General features: G+C 39.1%; 1 protein-coding gene across 1 annotated transcript; it reads right to left on the reverse strand.

The window, feature by feature from the left end:
- Positions 1–3543: 3543 nt before the first annotated feature.
- On the reverse strand, positions 3544–12093 carry mcm3 (minichromosome maintenance complex component 3). The gene is made up of 17 exons (XM_053489516.1): positions 11924–12093; positions 11474–11586; positions 9720–9928; positions 9481–9611; positions 8811–9049; positions 8532–8640; positions 8017–8170; positions 7699–7830; positions 7409–7617; positions 7107–7281; positions 6781–6907; positions 6399–6549; positions 6105–6245; positions 4641–4750; positions 4465–4553; positions 4289–4373; positions 3544–4017 (listed from the first exon to the last, which is right to left on the reverse strand). Exons 1-17 carry the CDS (start codon positions 11996–11998, stop codon positions 3819–3821), a joined length of 2448 nt encoding a protein of 815 aa, XP_053345491.1. The 5' UTR covers positions 11999–12093; the 3' UTR covers positions 3544–3818.
- Between the last annotated feature and the right edge of the window lie 6430 nt (positions 12094–18523).

Raw genomic sequence — 18523 nt, forward strand, 5'->3', positions numbered from 1 at the left:
GGTTAACCAGATTCCTGTTCTGAGCTGTTCACGTATGTCTGAGTCATGAGAGTCATCACTTGTATAATGAACACCATGTGTTAATCACATACTAAAGGCTAAACACATACATCATGAAAAGAAAGAACAATTTAATCTCCCAGACCAAGAAATTGAATCTTATGTGAAGCTGGGAGGTTTTTGTCTACAACAATTAATTAAATAAATAATAATAATAATAAAAAATTTGGGGTCATGCTATCCAAAAAACTCCTGTTTTCTCTTTAAAAGTGTTTCTTCAACCAGACAACTCAACAGGCAAAATAAATCTGCTGATGATCCCCTACTCTTGCACAAAATGCAAAAAAAAACAAAAAAAAACACACACACACACAAATGCAAGATTGTGAACATGTAGATCTACAGCAGACATGATGTCGCCCACTTTGCAGATATGTAGGTCACTGAAATGCTGACTGACTTCTTATAAGAACTAGCAAAGAATGAAACTACAACAGGGGATACAATCTCATGAGTCATTATCAGATATACTGTATAATAATAATAATAATAATAATAATAATAACAATAATAATAATAATAATAATAACAATAACAATAACAATAATATTAATAATTAAATGACCTTTTTTGCTATCTAAGTACAAACATTAGCAATCCATAATGGCAACACAAAAACAAATATATTAAAATCAAAAAGCAAAAAGTAAAATTTCGCATTTTAATGAATTATATAAATAAATAAGTAAATAAATAAATACAGTTATACTCTTGATCTATGAGCAAAGTCAATTGATTGCACACAAACACTTATTTTTAAGTATTTTTAAGATGACATCACTTATTTCAAGATGACATAACTTTATCAGATGTGTTTTCTTGCTGAAAGTGCTTCTGTGGCTGTATTTTTTTTAAAGTGGGTTTTGGCTCCGTAAACCCCGTAATTGATTCCAAAAGTATTTATTTAGTGATGTTAATTAGAAAAAACATTTAATTTTCCTAAGCACTCTGACTGAGTATGTTTTATACAGTACACTTGTGTCCATATGAAATCCATCTGTGTCTAATTGTATGCTTGCTCAGTAAATATCTTTTGTTTAGTTTTTTTTACTTAAAGTCTCATAATTAAAACGGCAGATCAGATCAGACCAAGGCACTCCATGTGAAGCTTCAGGATGAAGTTCCTAGGAGGGATAAAACCTGGAGAAGGTTCTTAAAACATCAGCAGAGCTTTAAACGTTTCTAAGAGAACTGTGAAATCCATTATACTGAAGTAGAAAAAATGTGGCACAACCCAGACACTATTGAGATCAGGCCAAACCGCCCAGGCACGGCAAGAAGAGCCATTGTCAGAGAAGTGCTAAAGAGACCAGCCACAATGCTAAAGGTGTTACAGATCTCACTGGCTGAAACACTAGAACCTGTCCAGACCTCAGTAACGTCCTCATGATTCTCTATGAGAGAGTGATATTTAGTGTGTGTTTTAGGAAAAGATTTTGTGGTCTAGTGAGACATGAGTTAAACTGTTTGGTCTAAAGCCAAAACACAAAGTAAATATGGCCCAATACATGAGTAACACTGTTATGCACGGTGGTGGTAGCATCATGTCCTGGGGTTGCTTTTCAGCTGGATATTTTTTAAAGCTTGTTGGCGTTCAAGCAAACTATAAAATATATGTTCCAAAGAAGTGTCTCGAACAATAAGAAATGATTTGGAATGGCTGAAAAGCCCAGATTTAAATCAGGTTTAAAATCTGTTGTATGACCTAAAATTGGCGTCCACCATATTTCTTTAAAATAGGAAGTAAAGATCATGCAAAAATGTAAATATACGAATGAAATAAGTCATTAAGATGGATTATGGACTAAAAACAGTTTAATCTCTGAAACAGCAGGGGGGAAATCCCACTCTGATCTGCTTAAATCTGATGACACATGAAAAAGAGGAATGATCGGGGAAGGTGTACATACTTTCTGATATATCAGAGAGTACATACATCAGAGTGTACATAGTTTCTGATATATAATAAGAGAGTGGACCATTTCTGATCTTTAGGTAACCCTGCATAAAAACTGTGTGTGTGTGTGTGTGTGTGTGTGTGTGTGTGTGTGTGTGTGTGTGTGATACGCATTAGCTACACTTTCACTATGAACAACATGACAAGTCATGTCAGTTTCTACCCACTTTGCTTTACCGCTTCAGTATGAGGTCAGTGGAGAGAAGGTGACATTGGGTGATTTTTGTGAGAACCTGCCGTCGGGAAGTCAAGTTACGTGACGATGCTTGTGTATCGCAGGCTTTCATGATGTACACTGCAGAGGAATAGTATGCAAATTTTAAGATTTTTTTGAAAAATGCATATGATGCAAACCCCATAGTTCTTTTTCTTTCAGGGTAAATTCTGTGTGACTGTTCGAGAATGTTGAGATAAGTTGTGTTAATAAACCTGTGTACCTAAAGTGATGTGAAAAAATATTTATACCCTGCTCATTTCTTCTGTGTATGTTAAAATAAACTTGTTTAACCTGAATAAACACAAAACACAAGCTTTAAATATTAACTGTATTGATTGACATAAAAGAGGTTATGCAATACCTAAATCAGCAAAATGTGAAAAAGTAATCACCCCCTCACTGCAGGCGAGGGCTTCCGATAACTGGAGATTATGACATCACATTGGCACTGTGGAGGAGGATTTTAGCCCACTCTGCTTTGCAGAACTGCTTGAGTACAGCCACATCGCATGCTCCTTTCATCTACAACCACAGCATCTTGGACTAGGCCACTCCAAAACCTTTATTTCATTTCTTTTGAGTGGTTCCAAAGTTGACTTGGAATGATTATGCTTAGGATTATTATCTCGCTGCATAACCCAGTTGTGCTGGAGTTTTAGCTCACAGACTGTTAATATTACATTTGGCAGACGCCCTTATTCAGAGCGACCTTCAGAAACTGTAGTCCAATGCCTTAACCACTGAGCTACTTGTTGTTATAACATTCACTTATAGCAACACGGTTCAACATTTCAATCATCAGTTCATAGAACATTTTTCATAGAGGACGTGTTGGTCAAGAAGTGTTGTGGCAAAATTGACCAGATCCTTAATGTGCTTTTAGGTTAGTAGTGGCTTTAGCATTGAACACAGACCTTTATCAAAATGAGAAAGAGTTCTCTTAGGATCTTGGTCCAGTCTTGTTCCAGGTCATATCCATTTATCTATGATGTCTCTCGCTGTGAATCTGTTGATCTCCCAGAGTACTTGTAACCATTCCCAGACCCATTTACTTTAATCACCTTCTTCCAAATCTCTAGTGGAATTTCTGCACAGTCGGAATTTTGGCTCAGTGTGCTACTGGTGAGACGTTTCAGACAACTATCAGACATGCTTCTCAAAATGCTCTGTTTATCTGATGATTTGATTAAACATAACTGGCAGCAATCAGGCCTGGCTGTCTCTAATGCAATTCAGCTGCAACCAGTTAGCAATGTAGTGTGGTGTTTTTGTATTTGGTTATATTAAGGGAGGGGCGGGGGATCAGGTGACAACTAAATAATTTTTATTGCATTGAAATGAAACATACACGCACGCACGCACACAACTTTTTTCTTTTAACCTGTCAAACAAACAGTAACAGAAAAAGCAACTCTATGAATAATACACAATGCCACCCAAGGGGTACAATTAAAGAAAAATTTTTAACATGTACATAAAAAAAGAACTTGCACGTCCAAATGTGCATCGGCAACAAAAGTCCACACTCTGCAGTGATATCGCTTTCTCTGTTTCCTCTCTCCATCTTTTGTTTTTTTGTCCATTTTAGATGAGGAAAATTATATCATCAGCCACCATGACCTGGTTGTCGTCCTGCATGCGCGCCAGAGCAGCTCGGACCTCGGCCTGCTCGAACGGAGTGGAGCGGTCCTTGTTGATGTCTCCCATTAGCGCGTTCATGCCCACCGACTGAGCGTGTGCGGCACGGAAGACCTCCAGCAACGCCGATTTAAACTCCTTCAGCCTATTAAACACACATCAGGGATAACACTGCATAAGACGATGTTATTCAATTCAATTTTATTTGTATAGCGCTTTTTACTATTGTCATTGTCGCAAAGCAGCTTTACACAATTAAAAGAATTATTTAAGTTTGTATGGAATGTGAATGTGTATGAATCAGAATGATCAGATTGTCATTCAGTCATCCTCTATACTGCTTATCCTATGCAGGGTCACTGGAGCCTTCGGTACTGTTTATTCGTGTGTTTACTCTGACTTTGCTTTACACCTACCTGTCCTCTGACAGCTCTGTGTGGCCATTCTGCTCAGGTGTCTCCATGGGCTCCTCATCGAGTCTTGCAGGAGCTGGAGATTGAACTAGATACAAGAACACAAGCAGGTTTTTTTAATAACAATCATGAGATGTGTACTGGTCACTATGATAATCAGATGGTGTAACTCTGCTCACTCTGAGGGACGTCTGCCTCGGTGGTGAAGTCATATGGGTCGTAGGGTTCGCTGCTCTGTGACGGCCTGCGCTCAGTCGAACGTCGCCTCCTGGAGGACAGAAAGAACATTCAAATTTCAATGGTAAAAAAAATCTGCTTTCTTTCTACAGATGATTATTATTGTAAATATCCGGACCTCTTCCTTTGTTGTTTGGGGGTGCCCTGATCTTCCTCCTCTTCCTCTTCCTCATTCTCAGAGGCTTCATCATGGTCTTCCTGCCTGGTGCGCTTCTTCTTTTCCAGAACCTAGAACATCAGAAGGAATGATTATTATCTATGGACACATATATACAATATAAAGATGAAGTATATAGAATCAGGCTTTTACAGTGGAGCAAAAAAGTATTTAGACAGCCAGCAATTGTGCAAGTTCTCCCACTTTAAAGATGAGAGAGGCCTGTGATTTTCATCATAGGTATACCTCAACTATGAGAGACAAAATAAGAAAGAAAAAAATCCAGAAAATCACATTGTTGAATTTTTTAAGAATTTATTTGTAAAGTATGGTGGAAAATAAGTATTTGTTTACCTACAAACAAGCAAGATGTCTGTCTCTCACAGACCTGTAACGTCTTCTTTAAGAGTCTCTTATTTCTTATCTATGAACTTGTTATCAGTATAAAAGACACCTGTCCACAACCTCAAACAGTCACACTCCAAACTCCACTATGGCCAAGACCAAAGAGCTGTCAAAGGACACCAGAAACTAAATTGTAGACCTGCACCAGGCTGGGAAGATGAAAGACGAAATCAACTGTGGGAGCAATTATTAGAAAATGGAAGACATACAAGACCACTGATAATCTCCCTCGATCTGGGGCTCCACGCAAGATCTCACCCCGTCGGGTCAAAAAGATCACAAGAACTGTGAGCAAAAATCCCAGAACCACATGAAGAGACCTAGTGAATGACCTGCAGAGAGCTGGAACCAAAGTAACAAAGACTACCATCAGTAACACACTGCGCCGCCAGGGACTAAAATCCTGCAGTGCCAGACGTGTCCCCCTGCTTAAGCCAGTACACGTCCAGCCCCGTCTAAAGTTTGCTAGAGAGCATCTGGATAATCCAGAAGAGGATTGGGAGAATGTCATATGGTCAGATGAAACCAAAATAGAACTTTGTGTTTGGAGGAGGAAGAATGCTGAGTTGCATCCAAAGAACAGCATACCTACTGTGAAGCATGGGGGTGGAAACATCACGCTTTGGGGCTGTTTTTCTGCAAAGGGACCAGGATGACTGATCCGTGTAAAGGAAAGAATGAATGGGGCCATGTATCGTGAGATTTTAAGTGAAAACCTCCTTCCATCAGCAAGGGCATTGAAGATAAAACGTGGCTGGATCTTTCAGCATGACAATGATCCCAAACACATAATTATTTTCTACCAAAATTTGCAAATAAATCCTACAATGTGATTTTTCTGGATTTTTAATTTTTTTTATTTCGTCTCTCATAGTTGAGGTATACCTATGATGAAAATCTCTTCTTTTTAAGTGGGAGAAGTTGCACAATTGGTGGCTGTTTAAATACTTTTTTGCCCTACTGTAAATTGTAGACATTGCAGTAGGTGGGTATACAGTAAGGAAGGTGCTCCGATCTGACCTTTTTAAAGTAGGCGAACTGAACGAGCTCCACAGCCACTTCTGTGTCCTCCAGCTCCACGGATTTGCTCATGCGAGCTTTGGCATGGGCCGTGGCCAGACGGATCAGAGTCTCCAGGGTCCTGACTGTCACCGGGGAGGTCTAGCAGAGGGAGAGAATGGGTCGCTTATTAAACTCTGTTAGCAATTCAACAGTGTTAATGTTACTTTCAGGTGAATAAACATGCAATGATCAATTTAAAGATCCTATGACTAACTAAGAACTAACAAGCAAGAAAGTGTGTGTTTTCCTCACCCGAGCAATGTCTGTGCCGAGCTGCTCCTGGTTGCGCAGTCGTGTGTACTCCTCTGCAATGTGATTGGCTGCTTCTTGGGTCAATACAGGAGAAATCGCCTTGGCAACGTGGATGTACTTCCTCATGAACTGTTTGCTCACCACGCGCTCCCTTAAAACAAGACAAAAACAACAATTTATTACACCTCTTCTTCTTCTTTACAATCATAAAAAATAAAAGGTCATGCACGTTGAGTAATTTTGATCAGCCTGCAAACTCTAAACATATCAACACACATTAAAATGGGAGGAGAAACCTTAATGCTAAACTAACACAATAACACACCTAAACTCCTGTGTGATGTTGAACAGGTCTTACTGCTGGGTTATTTTAAGAGTTTACCTCTGTTTCCGGTTGCCATGCAGAAGATGGTTGTGTTTCTCATACACCTGTAGCTCCTGCTCCTCTTCCTGTGCCACATCAGGGTCATCGGTTGCCAAAACATCCACCGTACCACCCAGAGGCAATGCTGGAACACAGAAAAGGGGAGATGGTGTAAGTATACAAAGCTGGCAGTCAAAGACCTGCAGGCGTCTGATATACTGCACGTCATGACAAACATCATAGTGTTTAAAACAGCAGAGGTAGTTCCTGACCGATTCGGGCCTCAGTTTGAAGCTAGGTTTTTCACAAGTTTCAACTGAACAGTTTAAGTGACGCGAGAGTACCTGCTCCGTCTTGTTCACGAGGGTCGCGGTAGCGGTGCATGCGCAGAACATGGTCAGAGATCTCACGATCCTGCTCGGGGTCCATCTGATCCAACATGATGAAGAGCAAATCGAAACGAGACAAGAGGGAGTCCTGCAGCCCGATGTTCTCCATGGGAGTCTTATACTGGTCGTACTGCAGAGAGAGAGAAAGAGAGAGAGAGACTCAACTGTTGTGGATTCATAAGCAATCACTATATTTATGATCATTACACAAATCGTAGTTGTGCTTGTTGGAGCAGAGTATTTAATAAAGCGCTCACCCGGCCGTAGACGGGGTTGGCTGCTGCCAGGACGCTGCAGCGGGCGTTCAGGCGGGCATGGATACCAGCTTTGGCAATAGTGACACGCCCCTGCTCCATGACTTCGTGGATGGCGGTGCGGTCCATGTCTGACATTTTGTCGAATTCATCAATGCAGACCACGCCCCGATCAGCCAGCACCATGGCACCTGCCTCCAGACGCCGCTCACCTACGACGCAGAGCGCATCACACAGGGTGAGACTTCTGAGATACAAGGCACAAGTTTAAGTTAACATTCACACCGCAGTACCTGTCTCCTGATCAGTGGTGACCGCTGCGGTGAGACCGACACCTGACGAGCCGCGGCCTGTGGTGGGGATGGCACGCGGCGCTGTATACAGCACATAGCGCAGCAGCTGTGACTTCGCAACAGAGGGATCCCCTGACAAAAGAAAGAACACAGGAAATCTTCACCTAATCAGCAGTCGCTCCAAACCACCAAACATTTTTTCTGGCCGGGATCAGTCTGCATGTGCAACCTTTATTTAACAGTATCTACACTTTTACAATTTAGAAGTTTTTATAATATACATTTCTGTAAATGTATTGAGCCATTTGTGACACACACCTATGAGGAGGACGTTGATGTCTCCACGGAGGCGTGATCCATTTTCTAGAACCTTCTCTACTCCTCCGAGCAGCATACACAAGATGGCTTTCTTAATGTAATCATGACCGTGGATACTAGGAGCCAAGGATCGTGCCAACTGGTCAAACACGTTCTGTAGAAACACATGAGAGAGAGAGATGTGAATCTATGATGTCACAAACAAGTTTAACAGCGAAGAGTAGTGACAAGCCTGTGTTATCGGATAAGACGTTAAATCCCAATAAATCTATGCACACTGTATAGACAAATATCAAAAAGATACTCGCAAAAAATACATTTTGCTTAAAGATAAATCATAACGAGAGCTAAAATAATACGGATCATGACTCAATGACTGGGTGTCACAGGAATATACGAGTCCGAATCCTGAAAATCAGAATGTTATGCAGTGATGTTATGCAGAATGTTATGCTATTTGAACCCCAGAGATCCCAATCTGACCCCCACATGAACATCACCATCCACATCCTCACCTTGGTGCGAGACTTGCTGAAGTTCTTGATCTTCGCCACATCATCAGCAGAGAAGTATGGCGTGACTTCCTTGCTCATCTGCTTCACTTGGCAAGCTATCATAATGGTCCTAAATGTAGGAGGAACGAAGAAAGAACCGAGCATGCTCAGGGACTAGAAGCACAGTCATTTCATATCAGCTCTACTAAATCTGATGATAATAATTCTCTAATCAGTGGATTAGCCAGTGCCCCACATCCCCAAATGTTCAAATAAAGTGCTTTCGAGTGCTAGTCATACCTGAAGGTCCCTGAGGTGAAGCCTCCCTTCTTGCCTGGCAGGCAGCGGTAGGTGCCAATGAGCTGCACGCGATCTCCTGGCTTGGCAGCATCCACCAAGTCGTTGTCCAGGATGATGTCCACTGAGCGGGGCAGCTGGCCAGCCGGAGCCTTCTCAGGCATCTCCTGCACTGTGATGGTCTGATGGTCTTTATAAATAGACAGACCAAACTCGGTCTCCAAGGGGTTGTTCTCCTCATCCTGGAATGAAAATGAAGGAAATGTCACACCAAGCACGACTGATTTAGTACGACTGCTCCCTGCCTCATACTGCTGCTGTCATACCCACATGTCTTTACCCTTTTATAGTTTATTATTTTTTAAATATATTTCTCAGCAGACAAAAAATAATTTGAATACATTGAATACAAACTTTTAAAACTTGACATTCTTATTTTTTTTTGTTATTAGACTTCTTTACATTTGATCTAATCTTTATCTTTTAGGTCACACACAGTTGTATAAATAATATATATATACATAAATGGTGTATGTACGGTGGCGAAGTGCTTAGCACTGTCGTCTTGCACCTCCAGGGTCCAGGTTTGATTGGAAGGTTGAAGTTTCATTTTTTTTACTTTTTCTGTAGAAAAAAATTAGCAAAATGTAGCAAGTACACAAATGAGGTATACCTTGGTTGGGTAGATGGCACTAGAAGGGAAAGCTTCCAGCGAGGTCATGTCTGTGTATTTGCGTTCCAAAGTCTTCTTGGTGGCCGGGCAATAATGGACACTTCGTACCACCTTAGGGCGCACAAGAGAGCCTTGAATATAAACAACAAAATAGTTAGTATTTTTGTAATTATACTGTTATAACATCTTCCCAACCTTACTGCTTAAGTCTTGTTTCTGTTTAACAAACAGTGACCTACATTTGGTAACGATGCCCTCCACACACACCATGGAGCCCAGCAGACGGGAAGTAAGAGTCCGAGGAGTGACGTGCTTGCTCCCGAAGCTGCCCTCTAGCCCAATGAAAAACTCCTCGTACTGCTTGGCGTAGGTGGCATCAACGGAGGCAACCATATCCTTCAGAGCACGCTGGAACGCCAGGAGCTCCATGAAAGCATTGTTCAACAGCCTGTAAACAGAGTGTTTGGGCACCTTAATGAAGTAAGACATTATGCATTCGAACAAAACAGAACCTTGAACAAAATGCGGTCCATCATGTCCAACACCAGCTCTGTATGGAGCTTCTGCCAACAATAAGAGTGGCAGATTTCTATCACAGAGCTGCCCTACTGACAGACTCCTTTGTTCCCAGGGCCATACGCTGGAATTCACACATTATTACCAATGCCTGGGATTGTGATTGGTCGTGATCGTCCCTCAGCTTATCCTCAGTTATAAATGCAGTTCTCCTTCATAACAGACTGTTCACCAGAGATGGGGGGAAATCGAGTCAGTTATTTACCTGTGATTCTTTTGTGTGGTGATTCGGGTATCGAAAAGCGATTATTCGCTTATAAAAAAAGTGATTTACATTATCAAAAATTACACGATCAATGGTTTGATGAGTTTTGTGTCAAGCTGGCTCGCACAGATGAACCTTTGGAGGGAACTGGAATAGAGATCCAGGCCGTCTTATCCAACATCAGTGCCTGACCTCATAAATGCTCTACAGACCGAGTGGGCAGAAACACTCCAAAATCCTGTGGACAGCCTTCCAAGAAGATTTGAAGAGTTATATAAGTAAAAACAAAAATTTCTTTTAAGTAAATAATTTCTTATTCTAAGTAAAACGTCAGCTGCATAAGTGTTTTTAGATGTTTTGTCAGATGTCAGCGCTTAGACTTTGTAAAAATTTGTGGATTTTTGTTTGCCCACCGGCCTGTTGAGGACTGACCACAAGTTCTCAATGGGAACTTTCAGTTTCCTGGTCATGGACCCAAAATTTCGATGTCGTGTTTCTCAAGCCACTTAGTTATCCCTTTCGCCTTATGGCAAGGAGCTCCAATATGCTGGAAAAGGCATTGTTCATCAGCAAACTGTTCTTGGACGATGGGGGCAGGTTGATGTTTTGAGAATGTTTTGTACCATTCTTTATTCATGGCTGTACTCTTAGACATGTGTAAGCCTTGGCTGAGAAGCAACCCACACATGAATGCTCTCAGGATCCTTTCTTCATGGCGTGACATAGGACGGACAGAAGCCTTCATTATCAGTCCTGTCACAGCATGCCAGGGTGAATTGCAGGGGCCTCGATAAAGACGGGTCAACACTTCAAATATTGACTCTTTACACAAATGTAATTGTCAAAAAAGCCACTGATACTTATGACGTTCTTGTAATTATACTTCAGTATACCATAGTAACATCTGACAAAAAGATCTCAAAAACACTGAAGCAGCAGACTTTGTAAAAAATTAATACAGTATTCGTGTCAGTCTTAAAACCCTTGGCCACAGCTGGATGTACCTGAATGTACACTTGTGTCCATACAGTGTAGTGTATGTTCTAATAGTATTTACCCTGAACCAATCAATAAGCACGTAATCGGTATATGACGTCATCTGGTGCCTGTCTATCACTGCTCCTGAGTATCCACAGGATAAAGTTCACACTTTGCATGTGTCTGTGAGATTAAAAAAAAAAAAAAGGAAAAAAAAAATAAAGATGGACCTACTTGGCAGCGCGAGCCTCGTTCCGGCGGCGCAGGTCGTTAATGTTGACGATGAGGCGGAATTTGTTCTCACTGATCATGTCCCGCACTTTACTCTGATAGATCCCCTGATCCTGCTGCAAAACAGTAGATAACAACAAAACATTACACACAGAATACACGTGGAAAAATGGGGCCATGTATCCTGAAAGTGCACGTGGGGAAAAAAGTATAAATTCTAGACCTGGAATACATAGAACTGTTCTGCGATCAAAGTTCTACTGGTTTTAAAAAAAACTGATCTGAGAACGGTTTCCGTTTGCGCTTCTATAAATTTAAGTTTCTACAAATGAATTCCACGAGCCTCATCTGTTTAACAGTGAACTGGATCATTAGAACCAACTTCCTCCATCTTGACTTCAACAGCTACAGCAGGAACAATAGGGTGGACCACTGGTGTGGAGAACTACTTACATCGTCATCCAGAAAATCCAGGTAATCTCTCTGAGCTTCCCTGATCTCGTGATCATCCACAACTTCAGTAGCCATTTTAATACAATAATTAAAGTGGTTAAAATAAGAATAATAAAAGTTAAACAGTGAACAGAAGAGAACGTGTCTGCTCTCCTGCGCGCGGTGCTGACTCTGGGAGATTTTTCGCGCCACACGGAGTTCTGACGCTGCACCGCTCTGCACTTTGATTGGTTGAGACCTCGTCGACTCATTTTAATATTCCTAGGTCTGGGTCAGGCGTCCAATCAAAAGCAGCGCGCGCCGCCAAACTCTCCCTGCCCCTTTCAGGATTTCGCGCGAAAAGTTGAGAGCGCTGCGCATGCGCGTAGCTTTGCGACAAACGTAACGACTTTACAGGCGGTGTTTAGCTATACTCTCCGCTGAAGAGATTTTTACTTGTTTGTATGCAATAAAACGATTTTTAAAAAATCAACACTGATCACGCTACACCCACAATACGCTAGATGGAGTATCATAGATATATGGGCGGGGCGGGTAGGACAAATGTACAGTATAAAACACCGGCCCAAAAGTCTTAGCACTCCTACTGATCCTCACTCAGACACAACACAAAACATGAGACTCTGGGACAAACAGTGCCACCATTAGGAAGAAGTTGGACATAACAGTTATACCCCCTTATACATTGTTTATGCTGCTGTGGAAAGAGGTAGAAGTGTTAGGTTATTCAATTTTACTACAATGTATTGTAATGTTTTTCTCTCACTCACTCATTTACTCACTGTCTATACTGTTTTAGACTGTGGGAGGAAATCCACCAAGCACGATGAGAACATGCAAACTTCATGCACAGACGCTCGGTGGAATATAACCAGGACCATAGAGGTGCAAGGTGACAGCCACCAGGCCAACATTTTTTATAATGTAGAAATTAGCAAAAAAAATAAAAATTAGCAAAAAGCTTGAATGAGTAGGTGTGTCTAAACCTTTATCAGGTACGATACATGACCTACAGCAGAGGTGTCCAATATTATCCAGAAAGGGTCAGTGTTGGTGCGGGCTCGCATTCCAACCAAGCAGAAGTCAGACCTGATTCCACGTGTTTAAATAGTTGTTATTGGCTTTCAATACACTAGCGGGTATAATTGATAATAATTAAAAGCCAATAATTAGCCTCTTTCTTTTTACAACTGGCTTGTATCAGGGTCTACTGAATCATCAATATCAAAACTTGAATTATGGAAGACGGGGTTGAACGAGGATATATCTGAGGATGAATGGAGACAAGTTTGTAAAAACTCTCAGAAACAGTTAGGGAGCGTTAGCTTAAAACTACTTCAATATAACTGGTTGATGCAGACTTATATAACTCCTGTCAAACTAAATATTTACATTTACATTTACATTTAGGCATTTGGCAGACGCTCTTATCCAGAGCGACTTACATTTTTATCTCATTACATATCTGAGCAGTTGAGGGTTAAGGGCCTTGCTCAAGGGCCCAACAGTGGCAACATGGTGGTTGTGGGCTTTGAACCTGGGATCTTCCGAACCGTAGTCCAATGCCTTAACCACTGAGCTACCCCTGGCCCATAAATAGGTTTAATAAAAATATTCCTGATACATGTTTCAAATGCAGAGAGGCTCAGGGCTCATTTGTGCATTGTGTTTGGGAATGTAACATTATTAGAGACTTCTGGGTGGAAGTGATTAATATTACAAAGATAATTGTACCCTTGAATATTCCCTTAGAGGCAACAATGATTTTGTTACACTTATATCCAAAGAACCTTAAACTAAATCTTCAACAGCGCAAATTCATAAACTATGTTATATTACAAGCTAAAAGAACGATAGCTCTTAGTTGGAAAAGGCCTGATCCGCCAGCTATTGGAACTTGGATTAATGCCATGGCACAGTGTATGGTCATGGAAAAAGTAACATATTTTATTAAAAACAAAATGGATGTATATGAAGAAATATGGAAGCCGTTTAAGTTTTACATTAACAACAATAATTTTGGTCATTTATTACAAGAGGTGTAACTATGTATAATTTTTTATTTATTTTTTCTTTTTTGGAAAATGTAACTTTTATGTGTAAAGTACAGTAATAGATATTTAGTTTTTGGATACCTTGCAATATTTGTTTTGCATTTAAATTGTCTTATGTAAAAGAATTCTGTATATATCTAGTGTGAGAAGAGAGCGATGTTCTTTTGTTGGGGTGGGAAATAATTGTGACGAAATGGAAATGTGTTTCTATGCTACCTGTTTTGTATAATTAAAAACAATAAACACATTGTTAAAAAAAAAAAAAAAAAATTAGCCTCTTTCTGGACAAGATTGGACACCTCTGATTTACCAGCTGCTCCAAATACCATTTCCTGTTCATATCAGATATAGCATGGAGATTCCATACATAATAAATGAATCAGTGTATCAGTGAAGCAGATTTAATAGGTAAATAGATGAAATTGATTTCAAATTTATCTTAAGGTAAAATATTGTTTAAATTTCAGAGACAAATTACATAAAATAATTAAATTGATATTTAATATTAATTTTTCCACTTATAAACCTTTTGTTTGTAAGACTAACCCTAGGTGTGAGATCCAGTCATTATTTTGGAAAAGTTCAGACAGATTGAATTTTCTCTGTGAGTGCGGTGATACTCATCAGGTTGTTATTTTTTTATTTGAAGGAAGTTTATACAGGTATTTATTGTCTGATTTAAAACTTACATCATGGCATATACACTCACCTAAAGGATTATTAGGAACACCTGTTCAATTTCTCATTAATGCAATTATCTAATCAACCAATCACATGGCAGTTGCTTCCATGGTCCTGGTCAAGACAATCTCCTGAACTCCAAACTGAATGTCAGAATGGGAAAGAAAGGTGATTTAAGCAATTTTGAGCGTGGCATGGTTGTTGGTGCCAGATGGGCCGGTCTAAGTATTTCACAATCTGCTCAGTTACTGGGATTTTCATGCACAACCATTTCTAGGGTTTACAAAGAATGGTGTGAAAGGGGAAAAACATCCAGTATGCGGCAGTCCTGTGGGCGAAAATGCCTTGTTGATGCTAGAGGTCAGAGGCGAATGGGCCGACTGATTCAAGCTGATAGAAGAGCAACTTTGACTGAAATAACCACTCGTTACAACCGAGGTATGCAGCAAAGCATTTGTGAAGCCACAACACGCACAACCTTGAGGCGGATGGGCTACAACAGCAGAAGACCCCACCGGGTACCACTCATATCCACTACAAATAGGAAAAAGAGGCTACAATTTGCACGAGCTCACCAAAATTGGACAGTTGAAGACTGGAAAAATGTTGCCTGGTCTGATGAGTCTCAATTTCTGTTGAGAAATTCAAATAATAGAGTCAGAATTTGGCGTAAAAAGAATGAGAACATGGATCCATCATGCCTTGTTACCACTGTGCAGGCTAGTGGTGGTTCACTGTACTAAAAGGGCCCCCACAGTCACCAAATCTCAATAGAGCATCTTTGGGATGTGGTGGAACAGGAGCTTCGTGCCCTGGATGTGCATCCCACAAATCTCGAGGAGACGATTACCCACAATTTCGCAGCGCAAGAGAGAGAAAAACTGTTGGCTCAGTTGTAATCACATGATGCTCGGCGTCAAAACAAGAAGAACATGCGTGATACATGATACTCGGTACTCGTAAACCAAGACTTATTCATTTTCTGAAGACCTCACTTTTTTCTGAGGACAATGCACACGTTTTTTTCCCCTTTTTAAATAGTTATTTACATTTAAGACTAAGAGACATTAAAAAACATTTAATTAAAGTCATTCATCATAGTTTAAAAGCATCAGATTTGTATGTGTTTGTTGGTCATGTATTAGTAAATAGCGTACCTCCTGTTAGAAATAAATTTTTCTATTGACAAACCGACATGAAACTGTTAGTACAGTATATCTTTTTCTCTTTCTCTTTTCATAGTGTGTTCTCTGGAGAATGGGTTGGATGCAATTAAGTCCTATACCTTGCTTTCAATTACATGTTTTTAAACAGTAACTTTAATTTAACATCATGACATTTGATTTTTTAGGAAGGTTGCACTGACTAGTTTTGTCTAATTGTTTTGTGCTCTTATAGAAAAATATTATGAATGATGGTGATGATAATTATTGATAATAATTATTATTATTTGGCAAAAAAAATTTTGCAATACTTTTTTTTTAGCAGCTGTAAAGAGGCGTTTCAAATTCAAATTTAAATTCAAATTTTATTTGTCACATACACAAACATACACAGTACGAAATGTAGTGAAATGTATTATACGACTACTATTGACCCTAAAAGAGAATTAAAGTTTACAAATAAGAAATAAATATAAATAAAAGAATACGATAGAAATTAAATAAAAAAAATGAAACTAGGAAAAAATAGAACTAAAAATAAAAATAGAAATGTGCTAGAAAAAAATGGAACTAAAAATAAAAATAGAAATATGATATGCATAAAAATAGAAATATACTGTACATAGAAATATGATGTGTATACAGGGTCATGGGGGGCCTGGAGCCCATCCCAGGAGACTTAGTGCATGACGCGGGGTACACCCTCGACAGGATGCTAATCCATCGCAGGGCACACATACATACACACACTCACACACTCATTCACACACTGGGGGAAATTTGGGAATGTCAATTAGCCTAACCTGCAGGTCTTTGGACTGTGGGAGGAATATTATATATAATACAATATATTAATATAATATACTGTATTATACTGTATATACTGTAAAATTATAATATTATATTATATAATATTGTTTATCATAAATATGTGTTTTCTCACCAGCCTCTCTTTTTGGTGTTATAAAGCCCAAACTCCTTTCATGAATCTTAAATACACATCTCTTTACAAATCATATTTCTTTAAAAAAGGATTTCTTAATTGTGAAATCAATTACTTCACATGTTTTTATTCAATTTATGTGGCATGTCTGCTGTAAATTAGCTACAAACATAGAAATATGGTGTATTTTTCCTTAATCTTTGAGAAATCCATTCAAAAAAAATTCTCAGGGTTTAAACTCCAGCAGCACAAGGCACATGGGAGCCCAAAGTGAACATGATGAAAGCATGCTTCTCCAGCTCATGCACAGGAAGCCTTAACAGAAAAAAAGTGTTCTTTTCTTCATTTTCATTTTTACTATCACTATCACATACAACAACAACAGTCAAAAGATTAAAGGTGTCATGGTATAAATCCATGTATTCCATTTACCTCATGAGATTAATACATTAAAATAAAACTTATCAGATCTTATCAGTAAAGATCTAACAAAAAGAGTGATTTTGTAGTGGAGGGATGGGCGTGGTCACGTGCCGTACTGTGATAGGGGTAACGGTAAGGAATTTGTATTGTGGGAACAAGAATGTGACACAGCAGCTACAATTTATTGTAATATAATATGTAATATTACAATATTATATAATATAATATTATAATTTTATAATACAGTATATTATATTAATATATTGTATTATATATAATATTCCTCCCACAGTCCAAAGACCTGCAGGTTAGGCTAATTGACATTCCCAAATTTCCCCCAGTGTGTGAATGAGTGTGTGAGTGTGTGTATGTATGTGTGCCCTGCGATGGATTAGCATCCTGTCGAGGGTGTACCCCGCGTCATGCACTAAGTCTCCTGGGATGGGCTCCAGGCCCCCCATGACCCTGTATACAGGATAATGCGTTATAGACAATGAGTGAGTGAGTTTTACTGTTTGCAGTTCCTGTTAAACTGAACAGTTTCACATCCTATAGTTTGGAATCTTACTTAAGATAGCTTAAAATGTGCAAATACTGTTCTGCAATTTTCTTAAAGTTATGAATTATACAATTGACTGACTATATATATATATAGGCTATAAATATATATATATATATATATATATATATATATATATATATATATATATATATATATATATATATATTATGTTTGCATCACTGAATCTAAGCAGCCCAAACCTGTTCTACATGACAATGCCACAACACAGCGAGAGTCCCAAAGCAAGCTCCATGAACACATATTGTAAGTATATTATAATACTGTAACTACAGTGAATCTTATGAACTAGCAGCATCTGTATAAATAAAATAAAGATTTCGTCTGTACATTGGTCAGAACTCATTTTTTCGATAAAATCTTTAAGTTTTATATATTGGAGGATGCAAAAACAGTCTCAGAAAGTCTTTCTGTATGTCTGTATGTCTGTATGTCTGTCCAGCCAGATTTTGTCACAGAATCACGCAAAACTGGCTGAACAAAATTGAATGAATTTTTAACCTGCACTATAAGTTAAATTGAAATGTTAAGTTAAAACAATGCTACGAACAGTTATGTGCTGGATTTAAAAATCTACTTTATAATAAGCTTCTAATAAACACCTGCACCAATCAATATTAATTAGAGAATCTAAACTGAATATTTGTACAACAGCGCTAAAGTGGTAATGGTAGCTGAAGTGAATTTGAACTAGTTGGAGCTGTTTTAAGATAAAACTTAATCTTAATTCTATTTTTCATCTGTGATTCATTCTCT

This window comes from Clarias gariepinus, chromosome 27, assembly GCF_024256425.1.
Source record: "Clarias gariepinus isolate MV-2021 ecotype Netherlands chromosome 27, CGAR_prim_01v2, whole genome shotgun sequence".
Lineage (NCBI taxonomy): Eukaryota > Metazoa > Chordata > Actinopteri > Siluriformes > Clariidae > Clarias > Clarias gariepinus.